General features: G+C 30.1%; 1 protein-coding gene across 1 annotated transcript; it reads right to left on the bottom strand.

Annotated features, from left to right (window-relative positions):
- Positions 1–2,937: 2,937 nt before the first annotated feature.
- Positions 2,938–23,597, bottom strand: LOC143222950 (calmodulin). The gene is made up of 5 exons (XM_076450185.1): positions 23,285–23,597; positions 15,253–15,283; positions 10,794–10,937; positions 7,144–7,386; positions 2,938–3,471 (listed from the first exon to the last, which is right to left on the bottom strand). The coding sequence occupies exons 1-5, from the start codon at positions 23,285–23,287 to the stop codon at positions 3,443–3,445; spliced, it is 450 nt and encodes a 149-aa protein (XP_076306300.1). The 5' UTR covers positions 23,288–23,597; the 3' UTR covers positions 2,938–3,442.

Here is a 23,597-nt window from a genome sequence, read left to right as displayed (position 1 = left end):
AGGGAGAGAAGTGTATCTTATGGCCTGTGTCAGGTGACATTAGAGGAACCATATATAATGACAAACTAAATGTCTAAATTCATAATGAGGTACAGAGAAACTGGAACAAATTACTTTTGTTTCTTATAGACAGAAAATGTTAATGAAAGCCAAAAATTAAAATGTTTTGCAACCCTTTTTGTCTATATTGTTACATTTTATTATAAAGATAAGACAGTAATTTCCAGTTGCAAATACTTCCTAAGCATTAGAGTATTAACTGATACTGTAAAATATACTTTCAAATCAGCAAAATTCTTTTAAGGTGTACAAACTAATGAAAATGTTAAAAATATCAGATGCTTTGCCTTCATTAAAGGGAAAATCACATTTAAAAACAAAATCATTGAGCATTGAATTTTCATATTTCATTGGCTCATTTTTGTATCTTGTTAGAGTCATCTACCACTCTAAAGGGTTTGTTTTTACCATATCAGTGGACTCCTTTCTTACATTTTTTCTTTAATTCCTCAGTGTAATATATTAATAGTTGCAAATCCTAAATTTTTAGATTTCATAAATTTTCATTTATAATTAATAATTCAAATTATTCTTGGATGTTCATTCTATTATAAATATCACATATACTACTAATTTTATAAACAATGTTTTGGATATTAAATTGTATACACTTGTGGTTAATTTGAAATGTATACACTTGAGTTTAACACAAAGGAATTTATTTGAATTTAAAATTTGGTTTCCTATTCTGAACAAGCTGTTACTTTCTTGTACAACTTTGTGTTTAGTGTCAGAGTAGATGGTTATTTCCTACCAAATGTATTCACTGTATTTTCATTAAGTTGAATTTGTAGATACTCTCCTCATACACAAAAGAAATTAAAAACATTTTTCTTCTATATTAACTATATTGTAAATTTGTGAAAGATGATAGAAGTGGCATGAACATTTGTGCAGAGAAGTAATAGCTGTAAACAAATGGGATAGAAAGGAGGATGGTTTGCAAAGTGTTTGTGTACCATTTGTCTATGGTTATATAAAAGTAACTAAAATGAAAAAAATAAAATTAGAAACATTAGGAATGATAGTGAAAAAAAATTCAAAAGGAGTATACTCACCAGCAGCTCCTGCATTAAATAATACAGTACAGTAATATGAGTTGCACATTTGCCAAGGAGCTTGCATGTGGTTGAACCACTAGTTACACACAGTTCAAAGATAAATAAAATACAATTAAACATATGTTACAGATTGTAAGTATGGATATTCAGACTTGGTTGTATTGCCAACCTGAAGCAAGAGGGTTCACTTGTGTACTACTTCCTCATTTCTGTCTTAAATATTTATTGCATTATTGATAGAACCTATCCATTCAGAAGCATAAAGTCTACTAGAAGAGCAATGGTTTGGAGCCCTTTTGTAAATAAAAGTGGAATGGCATCCTGTCTCATTTGAAACATTGTATTTGCTGGATAGGATTGGAAACAGTTTATGCTGTTTTTTTTTTTTTAATTTTGTGCAAAGGTACACAAAGGCTTCCTGTGCTAACCATCCCTAATTTAAACTAGAGAGATGACAGCTAGTCATCATCACCCACTGCCAACTCTTGAACTATTTTCTTACCAAAAAATAGCAGGATTGACCATCACAGACTGTAATGCTCCCACAGCTGAAAGGGCAAGCATGTGTGGTGTAACAAGGATTTAAACTAGCAACCTTCAAGTTATGGTTCGAATGCACTTGCCACCTGGCATGCTGCACCTCTGTTTATGCATTCCTATTCTTTAAGGTAGTTACACTGAAGTCCAAAAATGTAATATTTACTTAAAGTATATATAACTTAAACTTCATCAATTCAGGTTATAAGAAAGCAATGTAAAAAACAAAAACTAAGTTCATTTGCAAGAAAAAGCCTGACACAGAAACTTAAAATATAAGCACACTTCAATTAACTATATTTACCAACATTTTTTTGCTTCCCATTTTGGGAGTGTATATTTAGTTTGGGGTGCATTTCTTAGAGAGCTACATTACTGCACAAGAGAAAGTAACCAGAATTAAAAATCTTCACAAACTTCAGTGGTTTTATAAACTCATTCTATTAATATATGTGTGTGTGTGTGTGTGTGTGTGTGTGTGTGTGTGTGTGTGTGTGTGTGTGTCTTTTTCGTATAGCAAAGCCACAAAGGGCTATCTGCTCAGCCCACCGAGGGGAATCGAACCCCTGATTTTAGCGTTGTAAATCTGGAGACATACTGCTGTACTAGCGGGGGGCACTCATTCTATTAATATTAAAAAAAAGTTTGTGTTTTAAAATCAAAATGGTCATAGCTTATTACTTGCAGAACAAGATTCTATAATGTTAAAATTACTGTTTATTTTCAGGTGTGCTTGATTGATCTTAAAACCTACCTGTCAATATCTATTAGTTTAGTTCAGTTTTTAGAACTGAATACAAAATTTGAAAGCCTTATGAAAATATTTCCCCATCTACTAAATCATTATCTAGCTGAAGTTGTAGAATATACATAGCTTTTCAAAACTGCATACATGGTTTAAACATATGATTAAGTCTGTTTGTACTACAAAATAAATATTAAAATTTCTACTATAATTGTTGACAACATATATGAATAACTAATTCAACCAGTAAATGGGTGTCTATTCAGGGAAAGAATCTTTTATCCCTAAAATTTTCACACCATTTAAAAGTAGTTTTTAAGTGGATATTTTGCCAATTTCTCCAAGCCCATTCTCTTAGCTGTAGTTTTGTTAGATACTTAAATTTGTGGTTACTTATCTTAAAAGCAATATAATAAATTAAGAGAAAATACTCCATATTAAAACATTGTAAATCTGAATGATGATTGAAGTTATGAAATATAAAATAAATGCTTAAACCAATGTTGGTAAATAAAAACCTGCAGAATCAAACAATTGACAAAGTAATGATTTTATTGAAGATTTTAACAGTACAACAGTAGGTGTTTGGTATGGATATTTTTCAGAAAAATGGTCTGAATTGTTGGTGTTTTCAAATAGCTAATGCAATGCTTAGTGAACAAATGCTTCCAAGCAGTTTAGTGACTAGGTTACAATAACTAACCCTCCATTCAGAGCATTGTTGGTTTTCTTATGCAGTCAATTTAAAGGTTAGAAACAAAACTAATAAATTGAAAATTATTTATGAGAATGAAGTAACTTGTATAAAAAACCCACAGAACAAGCACACTTTTTGCCAATATGATGATCGTGTGAGTAAAGTGAAAAATAGAAATCAAGAGCTATTATACAATTTCTTATATAATATGATACTTTGTTTTATAAAGAAAACAAATTTAAATGCATATTAAATTTACATTAACACCAATCATTAAAATGGAAAGCGGAACAACAGTAAAAATATATTCAACATTTTAATTACAAGGTTGATAGAAGGCTTTCATTTTGATGTCATCATGGTGACAAATTCTGAAAAGAAAAAAATTAATCTAAGTTAACTCAGCTAAATTATAAATGCAGTAATTATTACAATTACAAAAAAAATGTACTTGAAATCATTTAATCAATTTTACAAAATAAACTTCAGTATAAGAAACTTACTATCATTACATATGTACTGTTTAATGAATTTATTGAAGAAACTTTAATACAAGTTATCACTGAGGTAAATTTTTACTTTACGTGATATCCAATTTTGAAAAGGGGCAAGTCAGTTTGTTTGTTCAGGCCTGGATACTAGAACTAGGCTAGTAAAAGTTATCCAGTATTATTTGTATTGGAGATATTTTAATGTAAAACAGCACTCTACCTTCTAATTTTGATACTTCAGAATCCTATTCAGCACACTATTCCAACATTATGTGGTCAGAAGTTGATATATTATTAAACAGTAGTGTACAGACCATAAATAAAATGACAGTGAGTACTACCTCTCCCACTTCTAGTATACCTTAAATCTCACTTTATAACTAAAATAAAGTTTGCAAAATCAAGATTGACCAATAGAAAGACAGAAAAGTGCATGCAGTCAAGACAAACATTATCCAATTACTTTATAAGCTACTCAAAATTAAGACAATTCATAAAATGAATTCATGGTGTATTCAGAGAATAATTATTGGTAAAAATCAGGTTGATTTACTACTAATATACAGCCAGCACATTTTGATAACTGTTTTTCCCCATAATGGCTTTTATGTCATTTAGCAACAAAAGTATATTAACAGTATCAATTTATAAGGTGTATAAACAAAACTGGAAACATTTAATGTTTGTCTCGGTTGATTAGGTTTTAAACATTTTGAATCAAGTTATTCTCTCTTCAAACAAATGAAATTTAAAATTGAATAGATATTTACTTTCATGATAAATTTGGCCAAGTGATTCTGCCCTACACCTTTACTGTAAGCTCATTATACCAATACACATTACACTTAAGAATTTGTGGCACACAAACATTTTCATGGCACTCTTGCACCCCTGTCACCGAAATCATAATGGGTAGACATTAATCAAACTATTCTGTATGGATAAATAAATGGATTTAGGCTTTCATGATTACTCCTACTTTCAGGAATCAAGTGTGATGTGAAAACACACACAGTAAAACAACTGTTTTCACAAAGTGCAATAATCTCTAAACATAAGTTTGAATCTTAACTAAAGCAGTTTAGTATTAAGTATGTCATTAATTTGGTAGCATTTAAGTTTTTCGTAGTGAAACTAACATTGGATATTATATTACAGTCTCCCTTCCCCCCAATTTTAGAGCAGTTTTCAAACTGTTTGTTCAAGAAGTCGTTAGTGGTGGATTTTTCTTTACAAACAAAAATATCTTGTGGCAGAAAATGTGCTGCACAAATCAAGACAAGTGATTTAGGGTGTTGTCAGTGAAAAATTTTAGAACCATTAAACCTACTGAGTCTGGCCTTCCTATGGTCATGTCATTATGTTTGTAGACTTTATTCAAAATTTTATTGAATTAATATTTTATGAATGCATGTCACATTGTAGATAATTCAAATTTTAGAATTACATAGTAGTTAAGTTCTTGAAAGTAAATTAAAAATCTTAAATGTCAATTTTTGTGTCACATGGTATGATGACTACAGCACTGATTCATATTAGATGTTTATAATGTCTAAATAAAAAAATTTTTTAAATACACCAATACTGAAAAGTTAGAATATAAAAATAAGAACTTCATATTTTTTCTATTTGCTGAGATAGCTACATTTAGTATAGCAAATGGAGTGGCCCCTCTTGTTTCCCATTTTTGGAAAACCTTTTGTATATATACTTCCAAAATGTACAAATAACCAATCCAAAGCTCAGAAATCTATGTGGTTCTCTGAACTTCTGTGAAGTATTTATGTAAGAATCTCTTTTTGTGGTAAAAGAAGTGTTAAGATGTTACTGAGCTTGAAAAATCTTAAAAATGCAAATATAGTGAAGTTGCTAAAACTGATAAGTCATAATGGAAATTGTTGTATTTGTATACATATGATTTTTTAAAAGTATGTGTAAAAAATCTGTTTTATGTCCATGTGTTAAATATGGACAGTACTAACTAAGCACAGCAAGCAACAAGGGAGTACAAAGTTCATAACTAGAAGAGTTGTTTTCTATACATCTTTCTTCACTGTTCCATGTCTCATAAATAAATAAATTGAAATTTAAGAACTTGTTTCCAAATAATGATAATGTACATGCACTTATAATATATAACTGAAACATAACTGTACATTACAAAATACTAGTCCGCTAAAAAACAGCCAAGACTGGTCAACTCTGTGAAGGCCAGTTTTATATTTTTGGATATGGTAACGTAAGTGCACGTGCCATGTTAAAGTTCTGTAGCATTAGTCAGATACAGTTGAAAGATCACTAAAATATACACACACACACACACACACACACACACAGAGATAAAATATATTTTTCTCAAAAAACATTTAATAGTTTGAAGAATGTTACGAAGTTATGGAGTTGATGCAAGTGAAATTGACAATTTTCTGGATTCATAAAAATATTGGAATGTTGGATAGTTAGTATCTGAAACTAAAAAAAATGCATGAGCAAATAATTAAATATTAAAACTTATTTAAAAAATGATAATTTGTGCATGCACGTCTTGTAATGATTACCGTTAATCTGCAAACTTTCAGGAAAGCATGCATACATTTTAAAAAGTTAGTATAGCTGCTTGGTTACTTTCAGAAATAAGGGCTGAGTGGAATCCACATACCCACAAAAGAGTTAATCTTAAGATTACAGTGCATTTTTAATGAAAAAGATCAAATATTTTTAAATTCCTGTAATTGTATGTTACTCAGTTGTCAACCACACAAACTCTGGATTTTATCAACTACTTCTGTGAAACTAAATCATATTCCCCATAGACTTATAATGCAATACATCTATAAACCTTCAAGCTTTTTGATGAGTTATGAAGTAATTACAAAATCCAATACTGTATTCTAAACATCTCATTTAAAAAAACAAAAACAATTGATATCTTATGTCCTATTAGTATACACAAAAAAAGTTAAATAGGCAAATAAAAAAATCACTACTAAAAGTTGTCATTTATTGAGAAACTTTTCTATAACTATCTATGTGAAAAAACAATTTTCCCCTACTGTCTTTATAGCTAATAAATCTGCTGTTTATCAGAAAACTAAGTTACAGAAACAGCAAATACCCAAATAAAAATCACAAAATAAAATCATTTTGCTTGTTTCAGTAACAAGCAGACTTCAATAATAATGCATATAATCTGCTGTGTGATGAATTCTACTGCTAGTTGCAGCTGTATCAGAAAATTGTAGCATTATTCCAAGTTCTATTTTCAATGTTATTACTTGCATATGGAAACTTAAGCAGCACAATTTAATATTATGATATGTGGAAAATTAAGAGAAAATTGTCATGCAGAACAATAAGATATGAAAATTGATTATTTTTTTTTAACTTTTTAATTTTGGTTGTGAATAAAATACTTTTAAAATACTTAAAATGTTAATTTAGACAATCAGTTAATTTTGTCTCAGGACAAGCCATTATAATAAAAACATCCCAAATTTTAACCATCACTTTTAACATTATTGTTCTGAAGTGAAACTAAGAAAAAAATTGTACCTTCATAATTTACTTGTCCATCACCATCAATATCTGCTTCTCTAATCATTTCATCTACTTCTTCATCTGTTAATTTTTCCCCAAGGTTTGTCATAACATGTCGAAGTTCAGCTGCACTAATAAAGCCATTACCATCTTTATCAAATACTCTAAATGCTTCTCTGATTTCTTCCTCACTATCTGTATCTTTCATCTTCCTTGCCATCATTGTAAGAAATTCAGGGAAATCAATAGTGCCATTTCCTGATGATATAATAAATGTGTGAAAGTTCATCATGTTATTGATTCTTTACTTTATATCAGTCATGTCCAAAGTTAAAGGGGGGGATACTATCAACATCTGAAGAACATTTATGATGAAAAAGTAGTTTGAAATAAAACTAATGACCCAAGGAAAGCAATATCTTTCATATAGGGTACATTTGACAGAACAGATAAAAAGCTATCTGTAAAAAAAAAAAAAAAGCAAGTTTCTTTACTTGTAAAATTTGTTTCTTCTGACATAATACACATTGCTACTTGCTTGAAAGATTAAATATTCATCATCACACTACATTTAAAATTCATTATGTAAATGAAAAATATTATCTTAAGTTTTAGTTTTATATCTCCATCCAAGAAAAATAGCATTCCCTAATCCTTGTAAAAGTTCAACACTACATTCTAAAGTTAAGCATTAAAGGAACTACTGGAGATTGAATATTAAAAGTTATCTTAAACAACCAGAAAATGTTTTCTGAAGTGAAACAATCAACAGCAATAAAAAGTACAATAATTTTTTTCAAAACAAAAAAAATGTATAGATAACTAATATTAATCCTTCAAAAACAATGCAAACAAGATAGTATGGATGGCATTTACATTATTCTTTTTTTGCAACACAAGCAACAACTAACATACTGATACATGTTAATTCTCACCTGTGCTATAGAACTGTTCTGCAAAGTTTTCAGTACTATTAAACATGGGTTGAAATACTTTAGCAGGGCTTATGCACTATAGGTTAATGAATTCCATGACATTTACTCATTTTCCATGGCCTGAATGGAATTTCTTGCAGGACCTTCATACTTTTAACCATTTTGCACAAATATATGAACAAAACACCTAACACTCACAATTTGGAAATTTCCTCAGTGTCACCAATTTCATAAGAAGCAAAATATTGTCATTCTTTGAATCTTATGCCAAGTTTTAATTAGCAAGATTATCCTGTTCAGCTTGAACAGCATCATAAAAATTATTTTCTTCTGCATTTTCCTCTATTCCAAGATAGACAGTCTGCTTTAAGTTGCAAATGATAGCATCACTTTCTTACACACTTCTGTGGTTGTCAACCATGACTTATCTATGGAAATAAGCACCCCTTTCTGTGGTGCAAGTGCAGTTATTTATGATGATTTTGTTTGGTTATTCGTGCATCTGTGCTTATGCACGCACATAAAGACATCTTCCACATGCAAAAGTTTAAAAGACAGTCTATATTCAGCAACAACCAAGTACAAAGGTCATAGCAAGAAGAGTATCATTTGCTTTACTTTGATTTGAAAGTTCAATATTTTAAGAAAAATAAGTTCAATAATTTATTTCCAAATTATTATTTATTTCTAAATATGACACACACACACACACACACACACTATATAATGAAGTATAATAAAATGTGACTATATTACAAAATACTAATCAGTAAAACACGAAAGAATAAAAGGTTAGTTTTACATTACTGGATGTGAGTGCATGTGCTCAGTGGCAATAAAAGTTATGTAGTAAGTGCAACTGGATGGTCAATATAATAAAGAATAAATATATAGCATTTAGACTTAAGTTAAAGTCTAAACATTTGTATTTTTGTTACAATATACTTATTCTAGCAAGAAAAACAAAAACAATTTATTCCTTTTTTTTTTTAATGATGACATCATTCAAGTGATAGATCCCACGTAGTTAAAATATAGAAAAGTATAAAGTCTTATTGAAAACATTTAGGACATTTTAGATTATGCAAATAATGAGGGACAAAGAACAGTTGTTTTTAATCATAAAAGGAAACTGCTCTGCACTTAGACTAGTAATGAAACTTTTCACAAAAATCTTTAGTAAAAATATTTCATTGAAACAAATCTGATTTTTTTTATATAAAAATTTGTAATCTTTACTAAAAGTCTACAAAATTTTGTGAAGATACACTTACTGTATTAGAAGTTATAGTGCAAATACTTAATGTGTGCAAATGTGTAAAAAAAAAAACAAAAAACAAACTCATGTTATCATACAAACTCCATAGCAAGAGTTAATGCAATGTCTTTAGAGTAGCCTTGCCAATATTAGTTGAGTTGAAACTCATGATGCAGCTTCTCTGGTAGAGTGAGCATTTGAGATCAACTTTATACACATCATATATTTGGTTGTGATCTTTATATTTGCATGTCAAGCATTTAAAGCAGGTTAGTTTGATAAGACAATTTTAACCTTACAGACACTTAACTGGAATTCCAGTTATCTTCAGTAACACCATTTTTCCCTTTCCTAATAGGGAAATGTAACTGATGCATAAAATGTTTTTACAACTTTGAAATACACATTGAAGAAACATGCTTTAATTTACTACAAAACTTTTGCTTTAAATTTTAAATTACAGATGTTAATACTTAAGTTACAAACTCATCATAGTTTTGTTTTAGTAAAAACTATATTTACAAATATTCAGAGTAAGTCATTATTTTAATATATACACTAATACACAAAGTGAGCACTAAATCATTTATAGTTTTTGACTAGTCACCTCACTGTTTACACAATTTAAGTCAAGCACAAACTGTACATGATAAACACAGTTAAGTTCCTGTAATATGAAACTTATTCTTCGAATTAGGAGAAAAACAAAACTTACAATATGCAGATGAAAGGATTGAAGATAAATATTTAAGATAAGCTATTTATAAATGTACAGGGTGGCCCGTAAGTCCCTACCCATCCATATGATATGTTATATTCAATTATGATGATGAATTGAAAGCAGCTGTTACTGCAGCATTTGGAACAATAACCCCTGCTATGTTGAGGAAAATGTCTCACTGAACATGGCATTGCATAATATTATGCAGCATGAATGAGGGACAGCATACATATATACTGGATACACAAGATATTTGGATGGGTAGGGACTTACGGGCCACCCTGTACAATAAAACTGATTTTAAAGTTTCTTTCAAGGCCTAAAAACACAATTTCATGAGAGCTTCCATGATTTCCCAAACTTATTTTAGTTTGAATCAAAATATTCACACAGCTTAATTCTTTCAATAGGCTCCCCAAACACTAATGATACAATTAATGAATCCTGTATAGAGTGCAACACAATTTTAATGCAATAATTTTAACAAAAGTGGCTCAGTTGTAGCAAATTCCTAAGTCTTAACTTTAGATATACTCACAAGGAAAATGTCTATATTATTTTTGAGCCATAAAAGCAAATCAACCTATAAGTCTTGTAATAATTTTAAAATTCAAACAGCCCACCATTATTTGTTCTAGTATCTACTGACTGCCAAATTTAGTAAATAATTTGCAAATGAATATAGCAGATTTTAGATATAATAATGCAGCAAAAAATTATAAGTCAAATGCAGAAAATATATTTTACACACCATCTGCATCAACCTCATTAATCATATCCTGTAATTCTGCTTCTGTAGGATTCTGACCAAGTGACCTCATAACAGTTCCAAGTTCTTTGGTTGTGATTGTACCATCCCCATCTTTGTCAAACAGAGAAAATGCTTCCTTGAATTCTGCAAAAGTACATGTTTATGTAATTATCAAATCAGATAATTGATGATTTAGCAAAACATTTAGAAGGTCTTAGATATACACTGTATTTAAGAACAAGAATATTTAATATTTTAAGAAAATCAAAATACCAATAGAATATATAAAAAAGTACCCTTCACTTAGTAAAGAGTGCATATACAATAATCTTACATCTTAGTTTTGCAATTGTGTGCAGAAGTTCAATTTTAATAACTAAATTTTTACTTAAAATATGTTCAATTTATTTTGCAAGAATATATGATTATAAGAAATTAAAAAGTTTTTGGAGACACCACATACAATTCACCTTACACAAGGAATACTTAATTACTTCAAGTATTCTATAAATCAAGGTCATTTCCTTTTCTATAGAAAAACAAAACAGTAGTTCAATATTAAGCCTCTCACCCATAACTCATTCATTTCTAAGACAAACTGTCACTAACTCTGCATTCTTCAAAGTCTTGATAATCTACAGTAAGTGGGCTAAACTATAGACCACATTTTAAAGTTCTTATAAAATACTAGCATCTCTCCCACCTGGCCATTTATATTTAAAACTCCTATAAACAGAAATAAAGTTATTTGCCCTTTCCATCACAACTAAACACTCAGTTTCTTCCACAACCTAAATACGTAATTTTATATTTCTCTGGAGTGATTTACTCAAAAATAAATAACTCCAAAAAGTTAGTAACACACAAGAACACTTATGAAACTAGAATGCATATAGTTATTACAGTTTTGGAACTGCTTTCCTGAGCATGTATTACAAAATTTGCTAATAATGCAAGTTAAACCAAGACTTGAAGAAAACTTCAGTCCAGATAAAATTTAGGGTTAAGAACCTTAAGAAAAAAGTATTCATTAACAATTTGATAAATTTTAGCAAGACCATACTCCAGAAATTGTACAAGTTTTCACAGCTACATGTCTCTTACATACACAGTTCCTGCATACTCAACTGACAGGTTAAAAAGGGTTAATGTTAAAATGCTTTAGTTACTTTCAAAATTTTAAAACCTATCAACATTAGTGTAGTTTATAATCTAAATTTTAATATTTGTTTTAATTTCATAATTTAAAAGAAAATTTAAATATCAAATATAATTTGTGGCATTGCTCTGTATGTTTTACCACCTTTACGATACTGCATCTAATGAATGACACTATGTAACAAAAGTTCACTTCTTGTTCTGGGGCAGAAAGTTTTATTTCCCAATTGCTTATACCTAAAATAAATGGAAAAAAGACCTATTTTTTCTCTTCAAACTTTGCTTTTGTGGCCTGGGAGCATACAATGAAAACATGATGGGAGACTATTTGGGGGCTAATAGATGAAAGTGATTTACATTACAGTCGCAAATCTTGAAACATTACTCACTTCAAAACATTTTTGTGTAACTTTAGTATAAATACACATAAATCTTGATTTGTATGTTTTATTCAGACCTTATGTAAATTAAAATGTGCAAATTTGCCCATTTTTATACAGAAAATAGGTTAATTTCTAAATTTCATTATCCAGGTCACAAAAGCAAAGTTTGAAGGGTCATTTACTGCACTTTTACAACATAAGCAATTAACATACTATCCAGGAACAAGATTTGTAACACTATTATGAATCAAATTTATACTTCGGACATTTACAAGTTAGAACATAAAATAAGAACCTCCTGTTTTTTTTTTGTTTATTTTTGTAATTACCAAAATATTAATACCTTCTGCATCCCTAGAAGCACAGCTCTGCTCGCTATCCCATTTTCTCAAGTCACTTATCTACTCACATGTGGTTCTTTTAAGTAGATGTTTACAACCAGCAAAATGAGCACATTCCAAACCATGCAATATCAGACAATTATTTGAATTGTAATTGACAAATTAATCTACTGAGTAAAACACTGCTATAAACAGAAGATTCTTCTGAACCCACATGTAGTTTAGCAAGTTAAATAAATTAGTGTTTTTATATGTACTAGTATAGTGATTTGATGTTTTTTTAAACAAATCTTCAAAATCTGTAAAAATTAGTCTTACCTTTCCATTTCAGAAAGGACAAGGTTTTGCAACTACAAAGCAAAAGTATACACAAACTTAATACAATTTTAAATAGAAGGAATCACTTTTTCTTTTTTATTTGTGGTATGTTTTAAGGAAAATAACTAAAAATTAAAACATTTATGAATAAAAAATATTAATATTACATGTTCATAAGCACTTGTACATTAAATTCTGACCATTTCATGAAGTTAACCAACATTCAAATACCTACCACATTTACCATTTGGCCCAGACTGTACAGAGTGATAAACTTTTGCAGTTTCTTTAATTTACACAATTCTTGTTGCAACCACTGTATTACGAAGAAGCCAATAAAGTAGTGTTTTCAGAGACAGAATTATGATAAATTTTGCAGGAAAGTTCTGGTAATCACTGCACAAGCTTGTTTGCTATTTATGGTGTTTACTGTGGTTTCACAATCTAATGGAATGAGCAGTAATTCACTGCTTATTGTCAGCATGTTTCTGCTTCAGGTGCTAATAGTAAAATAAGCTGAGGAAATAAATGCAAAAAGGGCAGAAGTAGAAACTCAGAGGAAGTACTCTAGAACCCTGTGGTCAATATTAAAAAGGAGAGAACAGTACTATACTTCATTGTTCTACATCTGGAAAGTATGTTAAAATCTTAACAGAAAAATTAAAGTAATGTAAAGGAAATAATTTCTATTAAAAGCTCTAAATGAAATATTTAAAGTTTAGATCTCTCAAAATGAAGAACAAAACAATGAATGTTGTATAATGGAAACAATAAGTGCAAAAATTTCTTAATTCCTGGTGATAAAAAAACTGCATACTGTAGTTGAGAAAAGGAATGAACTTTTGGTATATGGAACATAAAAAACTGTGTGGTGGACGAGTCACCCTTCCACTGTTGGAGGGATATAGTTTGATATTGATTGCATCGGTCCACTACAATATGTTATTAGGTGTTGTGGTGGGAGTTGCATTTAAAAGATTGATGCAGTACAGAAAACGTCAATGGTGTTATTCATCTATTCTGTGAACAGGAGAGTAATGTTTCTGTATTCATTTTACTATGTGCATAAAACAAGATGTTCCCTGTGAATGTACTATATGACAATTCTCTCGAAAACAAATAAACTGAACCCAATACACAACTTACTGATTTCTTAATATTATATTTATTACCCTGGGTTGAGAGATTTACCTAGACATTTAAGTTGCACATTTTAAAAAATGCAAGGTTTAAAATCTGATGAATCATGAGGAGTCCTTTCAATATATTGTTTAGTTTCTGAAACTCATAACTTTGGTTATTGAAATTTATTGCATTATTCAAGTTAACTAAAGTAGTTGGTAACAATTTTCAAGACCACAAGTTTACAAATAGAGTTCAAGTATAACAATCAGCATTAAAATGGTGCTGCTTTCCAATCACATCTAAGTGATAGCTGAATAAAATGGATTTCTTTAAGAATGGTTATTACAAAAGATTATATTTATAGCACAATAATTCCAGACTTATAAAACCATCAGGCTTAAATTTTGTGATAAACTATATACTCTCCCCCTCCACGTTACTCTTAATGTGTCCATTACTGAATCAATGGTAGCTATAAATGCAGCTATATATCTCAGTAAATAGAAAAGACAGGAGATTATTATCTGACACTAACTTGTCAGTACCTGTGATCTGAATTTGCAAGAAACTAGACTGCACTTAGACAAAAAAATATCCAACTGAGCCAATGTTGCATTCAATATACCACATGACACACACACACACACATACTTTGACAATTTTTCATAAATTTAAATTAAGAAATTAAATAATGCATAATACTAACATTTAAATTATAAACTACAATTTGGTACCAAACTTAATACAAGGTCCGAAAATAGTAGTTCAATAAAATTTTAAATGCAAGACAACAAATGCAAAGACAGTCTTTGACCTGTGTGGATATTGTTAACTTGTATACAGATATACAAGTGTAGGCCTAGATACATTGCTTGGAAAGGCAATTGGTTGGTTATGTGAAAAGTGAAGAAAGTAGTCTTGATGGACCAAACTACCAATTAAAAAAAAAAATCACCTTGTTTAATGTGTAACCCATAAAACAATAATCCAGTATTGATATCTTGTAACATAGTGATAACTTTATTTTCCTCTTTCTTGAATATTACACTTCATTCAAAACAAAATGTTTACGTATCTTATTCATACAGATGAAGCCAGCTATATTAAAACTCCTTAAAAATATTATGAAAATACCTGCAATTTGTTCCTCAGTCAGCTGATCTGCCTATAAAAAAAAAAAAAATTAAAAATATAAAGTCCATATATGAATAACTTGCATTACATTTCATCAATACTAGTTATTTTTGCTTATCTTGTGCAATTTTAGTACAAAATAACTACAAACTATAGTTACTTAGCTAGTGACATTATATAAATTCCATGAGACATATGCATACAAAGAAAGAGTAAAACAGACTTTTATCATTTTAGTTAAATTCTCAGAACTTCATTATTTTGAAACTAACTACAAGTAAATTCCTTATTACAGAAATACTAAATTATTCATAGTAATCTTTACACTTTAAATGTTTTTATAATTTAAATTCCAAAGCCTACATTTTTAAGTAAGAAACTAAGAGCTTTGGAACCTGAAAATGGATCACCTACATGCTTCTGCTTATTAACTGAGGTTTTCTCCTGTTATCCATGTGAGCAAGCTTTAATAATAAATCATGAAACCATCCACAAAATAAATAAATATGATTGAAAGTAACTTAAATGATGCAAGGCAAAATTTTGACACTAAAAAGGCATAACTAAAGAAGTTATGTTGAAGAACTACTCTTCAAAAGACATATGGCTACTGAAAATATTTTCTATCAAAACAGTTGTGCACATTGTTAGACCATGAAAAATAAACCAAGTGTTTTATTTGTTTGACGGAAGGTAGAGAAGCAAAATGAAGTTCTGTTCGTGTGTTTGGCTTAGTTGTATTTTATTTTTAAGCAGACAGGTTAACCCTTACCAAATTTCCACAAGACTCATGAATTGGATGTTGATCTCATAGTCTTGCAGCTACACATGCTAAAGTCACAATGTTTTACTTCCTACTACTCCTGGTCAGAAATTTCTTTTTCTGCACTGACTTACTATAATAATGTCATTGCCCATGTGCAATGTTTGTGGCTAAAAAGGTGAAGAGGTGGATATGATGCTTCAGGTTTTGTTTTTTTTAACAAGTCAAAAGGTAAGAGGTGCAAAAGTTTATTCAAACGAAAATAGCTTATGTTACTTCTGCAACATAAAATACATGTCAAAAAGACAAACAACAGGAAAGTACAAGTGAAAGGATGCATTATTGGTATTTGCAATGCTCTGTTTGTCCATATCTAAAAAATGTCATTTACAGATCATCACAAGTTCATTAAGCTACAATAGCCATTTCCTCAGCAATGATGACAGCCAACCAAAATTTAAAATATTTTCAGTAACAGTTCGAGGATCCCTTCAGGAAAGGGAATCTCCTCTGTCAGTCTGTACTATAATTGTTTATCCATGTGAACAAGTTTATGTAGTTGAAGAACCCACTGATCTCCCCTTGGCACAATGTATTGCTAAACTTTGAGAAAACCTATCTACCAGTCTCTAAGTGTCAGGATGGTGTGTGGAAATATAAAATAAATATTGGAAATAGACTTAAAAGACTGATGAATAGCTGGGCATTGACTTCACAACAACAAAAAAAGCACTCCAGAAACTAACAAAAAGGGTCCATCAGTTCTACTGCACTGTAGTATCTTTATGTAAAAGTGCTTAATTATGCAAGAGACCACTTGCCACTAGATGGCTCCAAGCTCAAGAAAGCCAGGTTTCTCAGCTTTGCAAGGAGAAGAAGTTTAACTATCTCAACTAATACTTCACTAACAAGTAACTAGCTATCTATTCTTCCTTTTAGAAATGATTCAGCAAAAATGGAGTTGCTTACTCAAGGATGAGTTCATTTTCATACCACCTGGTAAAAGAAGAGTGTTATACCAGCAGATGTGTGGGTAAAATCTGCAATATACATTAAAAATACTGCAAAATCCAGTAAACTCAGTCTGTACTGTGGATGTTGTTTATGGACACCTTTCCACCAAGAGTAATGCAGATGGCATATCCAATTCTTAGGATACCACACTCAAATGCTGTGGAAGAGAATATTTTTTCCAATGGTAACCAAAAACACATTTAAGGTCTACTCTTTCACAAAAAGAAGCCAAAATGAGCATGGCAATTAAAAAGATTGCTCTTCCAATGAACACCTCCTGCTTATATTTTTAAACCTTGGAGGGAGCTCCACATGGCAGCTAAGAAAGACAGTTTTTGTTGCTGTATGCTCAGTTATATTCCAAGATACTTTTCTCAAAGTAAACCATGACTAAGGTGTGAATAGTACAATATTGCATGTTCAGTATGTTATTTGCACTGCTGATGTAGTTGATAATAGGGGATTCCCACCAGGTTAAGTAACTATGCAGTCTTCTGATCAGATTTAAACAGAAGTGATGTATTTTGCAATGTTTCATTAAACTTCAAAGAATATACTTATTTTTCACTGGTACTAAAGTCCAAAATGTCACAAAATACAATTTATTATTATTTCAGGTTTAATATTCTGTATTGTAGCTAAAAAACTGTAGAGAATTACTTTACTCAAGAATAAAGGAAAATGGCTTTTGAGGTTGCAAAATCCAAAGGGGGGAATCAAGGGCAACTTCAAGCATGTGCTGAACCCTCCTACATAGAATAAGTTTATACCAAAAAGAAATGGTGTACGTTCTTTTATAAATCTCACCAACTTTCTATATTGAAAGGTTGATGTCTCTCTTAAGTTAAATAAATGTTTTCAAATCAAGTATGGATGCACAGTGTCACAAAAATAATTAAAAACTAAAGTAGAACTACAAAGCCACAGCTTACCAAAGAGTCATTCATTTTCCAAGAGTGCAAAGGAAAGTGACAATACTGAAAATAAGCTTAGGACTGAGTGACTAAGACTGATATATGCTTAAGTTGAGAGATTAAACCTAAGTGCAATTTTACAGAATAATAAGCCTAGTAATATTAAATAAAAGTCAACTTATGACAGTCCTAAGCTAGAACTGATCATTCAGGAGATAAGGCAAATGATTGTTAAAACTAATGACTGTTCTAATTTAGTTAAGAGCAAATACCTATCTGATAAAGCTAATTTTAAGTACAAACCAAAAGGTGCATTTCTTCAGGGTCACTGAGAAACACCAACCCACACAAAGATGGATCCATAGAAGTTTTAATGTGTGTTTAATATGAAAAGATATCTAAGGTCAGTTTAAAGCCAGAATGAGCCTGACTGCATGTCTGACTACAGATGAATGAACTGTTAGCCCCATTGGCTTTTTGAAAACAAGAAAGTGAACTAACCCAATATTAAACCAACATAAAGGAACACTTTTACACCTATATTAATTAATAGCCTAACATCCACCAGCAACACCCCCTACAATCTGGTACCTGTTTATACTCTAGTCCCTAAGATGCAAGTGTCAATAGTCACATTCAAACTAACCTGAAAATGACCTAGGAAGTCCAAAATGTTCTCTCCTTATCAAGGAAAGTGTTAATACCCATACCAGCTGTTCCGAGATACATTTTTATTTCAAGTGGGTTTCTCGTCATCAAGAACTAACCCAATGTTTAGGCAAACAGTTGTGAAGTTCATCCTATTTGATTTAGTGTATGAACAATAAATAAACACATGAAAAATTAGATGAGACCTTACAGGCTAAAATGAAGTACAAAATTAATTACTGACACCAAGTAGTAAACAATGTTACTAACATCACTTTAATTCTTGTACTTACAAATTTACTTCCACAGGTCATGTGAAAGAGTCATGCTGAACTCCTACGTAAGAATGATTGAGTTGAAAGAAGTCCAAAGATTCTGTTACTACAATATAAATGTATTGAAAAGTTGCAAATCACATTCAGGAAAACAATGTAAATGTAAAGAGTGCTATTTCATTCAATAATGATTGATGTCAACCAAGATGTCCTAAAGAATTAGTTCAGCCAAATTCCGAGATGTGTACCAATAAAAAAGATCAACTGATGGTAGTAAACCAATAAAAATACCTGAACAATTTCTAGGACTTGAAAAAAGTAAGATTGATCTGCAGCTGAACTTGAAAAGCAAATTTCACTTCCTGGGCATACAAATGCAAATGATCCATAAAGACTTTGTAGAGAAGGGTAAAATAGTGTTACAAATATGGCTGGAATCCAAACAAAAATGATAGGACAAGTACCATATGTAAATTTTTTACATTGAGTAGCAAACAATACACTGTCTGGAATGACCATTTAATATACATTAAAACTCAAACTTATCTGCTTCAGAAGATGTGTTTTTGAACACAATATTAAAAGGTGGCTTTATTCTCAACACTATTGGAATCCAATTCCACTAACACTTATCCAAACAAGTATGTCCAATTATGTTGTCTTCATTACAGGGTTGTATATTAACTATCAAAAAGATAATAACTACAAGTAAAAATCTGATGAACACACTAAAGATTACTAAAAAAATCTTTAGCTGTTCATTCTAAATTCAGAAATATTAGTGTGTTGTATCTATGTTGCTCTAGTAAAACAGGAGCTGGGTAAAGCATTCGAGTTTCTAAGGAACTGTTAAAATAACATCTGAGAAACAAATCTGATAAACTAAAAAAAAAAAAAAAAAAGGAAGCAACAAACCCAAAGCATTTAACAAAAATTAGACCAAGCAAGTTTCTAAATATAAAAAGACATTTTGATGAATTGAGTGTTCACCAGCAATTTAGTAAATGTTGAAAGTATATCTAAAGTTAGCATTTTTTTTTAACTTTAGATGCACTATCAGTAGGTAAAACAACAGCTTTAAAGTTACAAAAATCTCCAAGCTAGGGAGAAAAGAAAAAGATTCAAGGAATAGAAACACTAAACAAAAAAGCCAAACAGAAGCCACAATTCTGTGTGGAATAGATAGATAGGAATTAGTGACTATATTCCTTAAATGTTGTATAAAGAAGTTTGAGTCTCCAAGATCTTAACCCTATTTACCCAGTTTATCAGAAATGAATAAGAACAACCAGGCATCCTCACACTATCACATAGCATCAAAAAAAGAAATATTACAGTGCTTTTAATTCAGTGGGATTAAAATAAAAGTTTGAGGTTTTCCAAAATAAATACAGCTAGAATCTATAATTCACTCCAGTTCAGATGTCAGACAGTGACTGACAATTTATGAAAATACAGTAATAGAACTTAAATTACACATTACCATGGTAAATTTTTGTGTTTTGCTTTTTTACTTAAGTGTACAGAGATTATTAGTTTGTGTTTTTGATCAAAGTTAAAACTGTTTAAGACGTACGTCGCTCTTATACCATCTACCTGCTATACAATCAACTTTTCATTGTCTAGAAATTAGAATTCCTGCAAGAATGACATTTTAGACAATAATAGAAAAACTAAGTGGTACAACTGTAAAAGGTTTTTTTAATTAAAACAACCAACAGACAATACTGTTTACTAATACTGTGGTATTATAAATCATTTTTTAAATTATAAAATTGAAATGTGTGTTATCAATAGTTCATTTTCCATATAAATCAAAAGAAAAAAAATAAAGATAAAACTTGAAATTACTGGATTATAACCTAATTGAACTAATCATTTTCAGGTTTAGGTTCTTTTAATTGGAATATTTAGGTTACTTTAAAATACTATACAGTCAATACCATTTAATGCAAGTTACTATATTATAGTGGAAGCTTCTATTATCACGCAAAAAACTAATTAAAAGTTTAGTTACAATGATATACTGCTAACTTTTAAGTTAGGAACAAGTTACCTCCATTATTTTTTTGATTTAATTTAATTTTTTGATAAAAGTTAACAATATTCATAGATATAGATGATAGTACAACCTTAAACGAGAAGAAAACAAAACCTTTACAATGCATCAAATTCTTTAAATCACGTGAAGACAAGGAATGGTTTTAGGATTTTTAAAAAATTTATTTGAAAGTTTTAATTTAGTGTAGAGGATGGGACAGCCAAGATGGACTCATCTCAAAACATTATTTTATTGATCCATCAACATGTCTAACTAATATTACAAATGATGCAGTGCATGTGCACTCACATTACCCTATCAAACACTATAAAATGGGCCTTTACAACATGACCTGTTGTATGTTTGTTCTTATGAAGCAATATTTTCTAAAGTAGTCATATTTAGGTTAGAGGACATGTATACACATAACCCAGGATAGGTTGTACAGCTTGTAATGCTGCATTATCCATATACTTTCTTCTACCCATATTTTTTCTACTTACAAGTTTTGTACTCATCATACCCTGTAATAGATCACATAAGAATATTTCTAGATGTATCTTAAGCAATCAAATATTACAAGTTACACTATTAATCTCACAGAATTACACTAACTTAGCAGGCTTACACCTTCAGATATTTGAAATGGAGATAATAACGGTAGCTTCTACCTTCTAGAGACTGATAAAACTACACAGAGCAACATTCCAAATTTTTGGTTGGTTATTTGCATGTCACAGACAGAAGCAGGTGTAAGTAAGTTAGCATTTACAGAAATGAAAGTGGTAGGGATGGCCTACTGTGTTTCATTCTCTAAATGTAGGGATATCTCAACAAAAAAAACAAAACAGATGGTTCTTATTTTATATTCTAGATTTTTAATTACTAGTTTCTAGTTACTAAGAAGCTACAGATTTTATACTTGCACAATCACAAACACCCAATCTGAAATCAAATAAACATGCCACTTGAGACACAAAAACTGATACTCAGGAATTCTGTTTAATATTAACTTTATAATTTCTAATATATAATACTACAATTTAAATTATAATCTACAATGCAATATCAAACTTACTGGCATATATTCATAAAATAGTGGATGTCTTATGACCCCTGACCAAAGGAAGATCCATAGCAGAATGGTTACATTTTTTGGGGTTCCTCCCCTCTTTCTACTCTTAAACACCAAAGACTACTATGAAGACTTAACCACTTTTACCACATGGAAAAGTAACAGAATAACTGCACAGTCACACATTCTATGTACAATATCAAACTAATTCCAATTATTATTATTATTATTACTCCAATCAAATATTTTTACAAGTTCAATTTTGAATAGTTGGGGATACAAGAGATCTCATACTATAAAACAAATGTTAGTTAATATTTTTTTTTTTTTTTATGAGCGTTTTGTAACATTCTTTAGGTTGTTATCAATAACAAAAAATTAACTAAGTTCCTTTTCAGCAGTTTTGGAAAAATGACAATAGTGAAAAAAATAACTGAAAAATACAATAAATGATTGTTGTAGGCCAATTATTTTAACAATTAAAACTGTTTGGTGCATAGTATCAGAACAACAAAAGATAGAGTTGCATTCAAAAAGTGAGTTGAATGCGACTCTTACCCGAGATGATGATAACCCAAAATAACATTATGAGCTGATATATTGTAATCATTAAAACTAAAACTTCCGTACTGCAAGTTATCATTGTTGTATTGTTTATTTAATTACGCAGTTCAGTACGTTTCTCATTAATTCTACATTCTGCAACTTATAAAAATATCTTCCCCAACAAAGTTATTACAATTACTGCCAGTGTCACTAACATTAACAAACCAAACAAATTCGTTAATATTTCTTCTTGTCAGCCTAACCGATGATAATTACGTCAACTTCAAGTTGAACTGTTCAACTTCAACATTGTTATAGGCATAAAGTAATAAACAAATTCATAATTCTCCCTTGATGATCAACCGCTAAACTTAAATATTAATAAATCTAATAAACTTGAAACAAGTACTACAGTAGCTAACACTAGCTGTTTGTATTAACAAAAAACAGTAACATCTTCGAATAACCATATTAATTATAACATACAACCTGCCAGTTGCAACTCAATCATTAAAAACTTACTGAACGGTACGTTTAATTTTACTAATAAATTTGTTTAAACATTCCTTTAGACTTACTACTACTTATTATTACATAAGTTTAATAACACTATTATTATTAGTGATTTTGTACAACTATTCGTAAATTATGTTTCTCAGAATAATTTATACTAGTAAGTTCAACTAAATCATAAACATACAGTTAAGTTTGAAACTTCTCATCTAGTTTGATAAATTAAGATAATTTAATACGTACCATTTTATTTTACGACCTTTTGCTTCTACCGAAACGAACAGATGAATAAACTTAATTTCCACGAAGTTCACAAAATCCTAAATTGAAGGCGAACACTTATGATACACTATTTTGTATTCCTACACTGAATTAAAATAAAGCATGAAGAACTGATATAATTCTTAAATTCAACCCCTCATGAAGGACTTTCCTTTTCTTTAATGCTTTTATTATCCGCAATAACTTCCAGTGTGGTTCTCTCGTCCTTTTTATATTCGAATAAACCAAGGAATTTGATTTCAATGCGGAGAATCCTGGCGCTAACAAACTCGGA

Source organism: Tachypleus tridentatus, chromosome 8 (genome assembly GCF_004210375.1).
Source record: "Tachypleus tridentatus isolate NWPU-2018 chromosome 8, ASM421037v1, whole genome shotgun sequence".
Lineage (NCBI taxonomy): Eukaryota > Metazoa > Arthropoda > Merostomata > Xiphosura > Limulidae > Tachypleus > Tachypleus tridentatus.
Note: the sequence above shows the minus strand (reverse complement) of the source record. Positions and strands in the feature narration are given on the sequence as shown.

Excerpts from the sequence above, each read along its gene's own strand:
- LOC143222950 (XM_076450185.1), bottom strand. Across the intron at positions 10,938-15,252 it reads GACTGAGGAACAAATTGCAG|AATTCAAGGAAGCATTTTCT; the intron begins GTATTTTCATAA and ends GTACTTTTGCAG. Across the intron at positions 7,387-10,793 it reads TAATGAGGTTGATGCAGATG|GAAATGGCACTATTGATTTC; the intron begins GTGTGTAAAATA and ends TTATATCATCAG.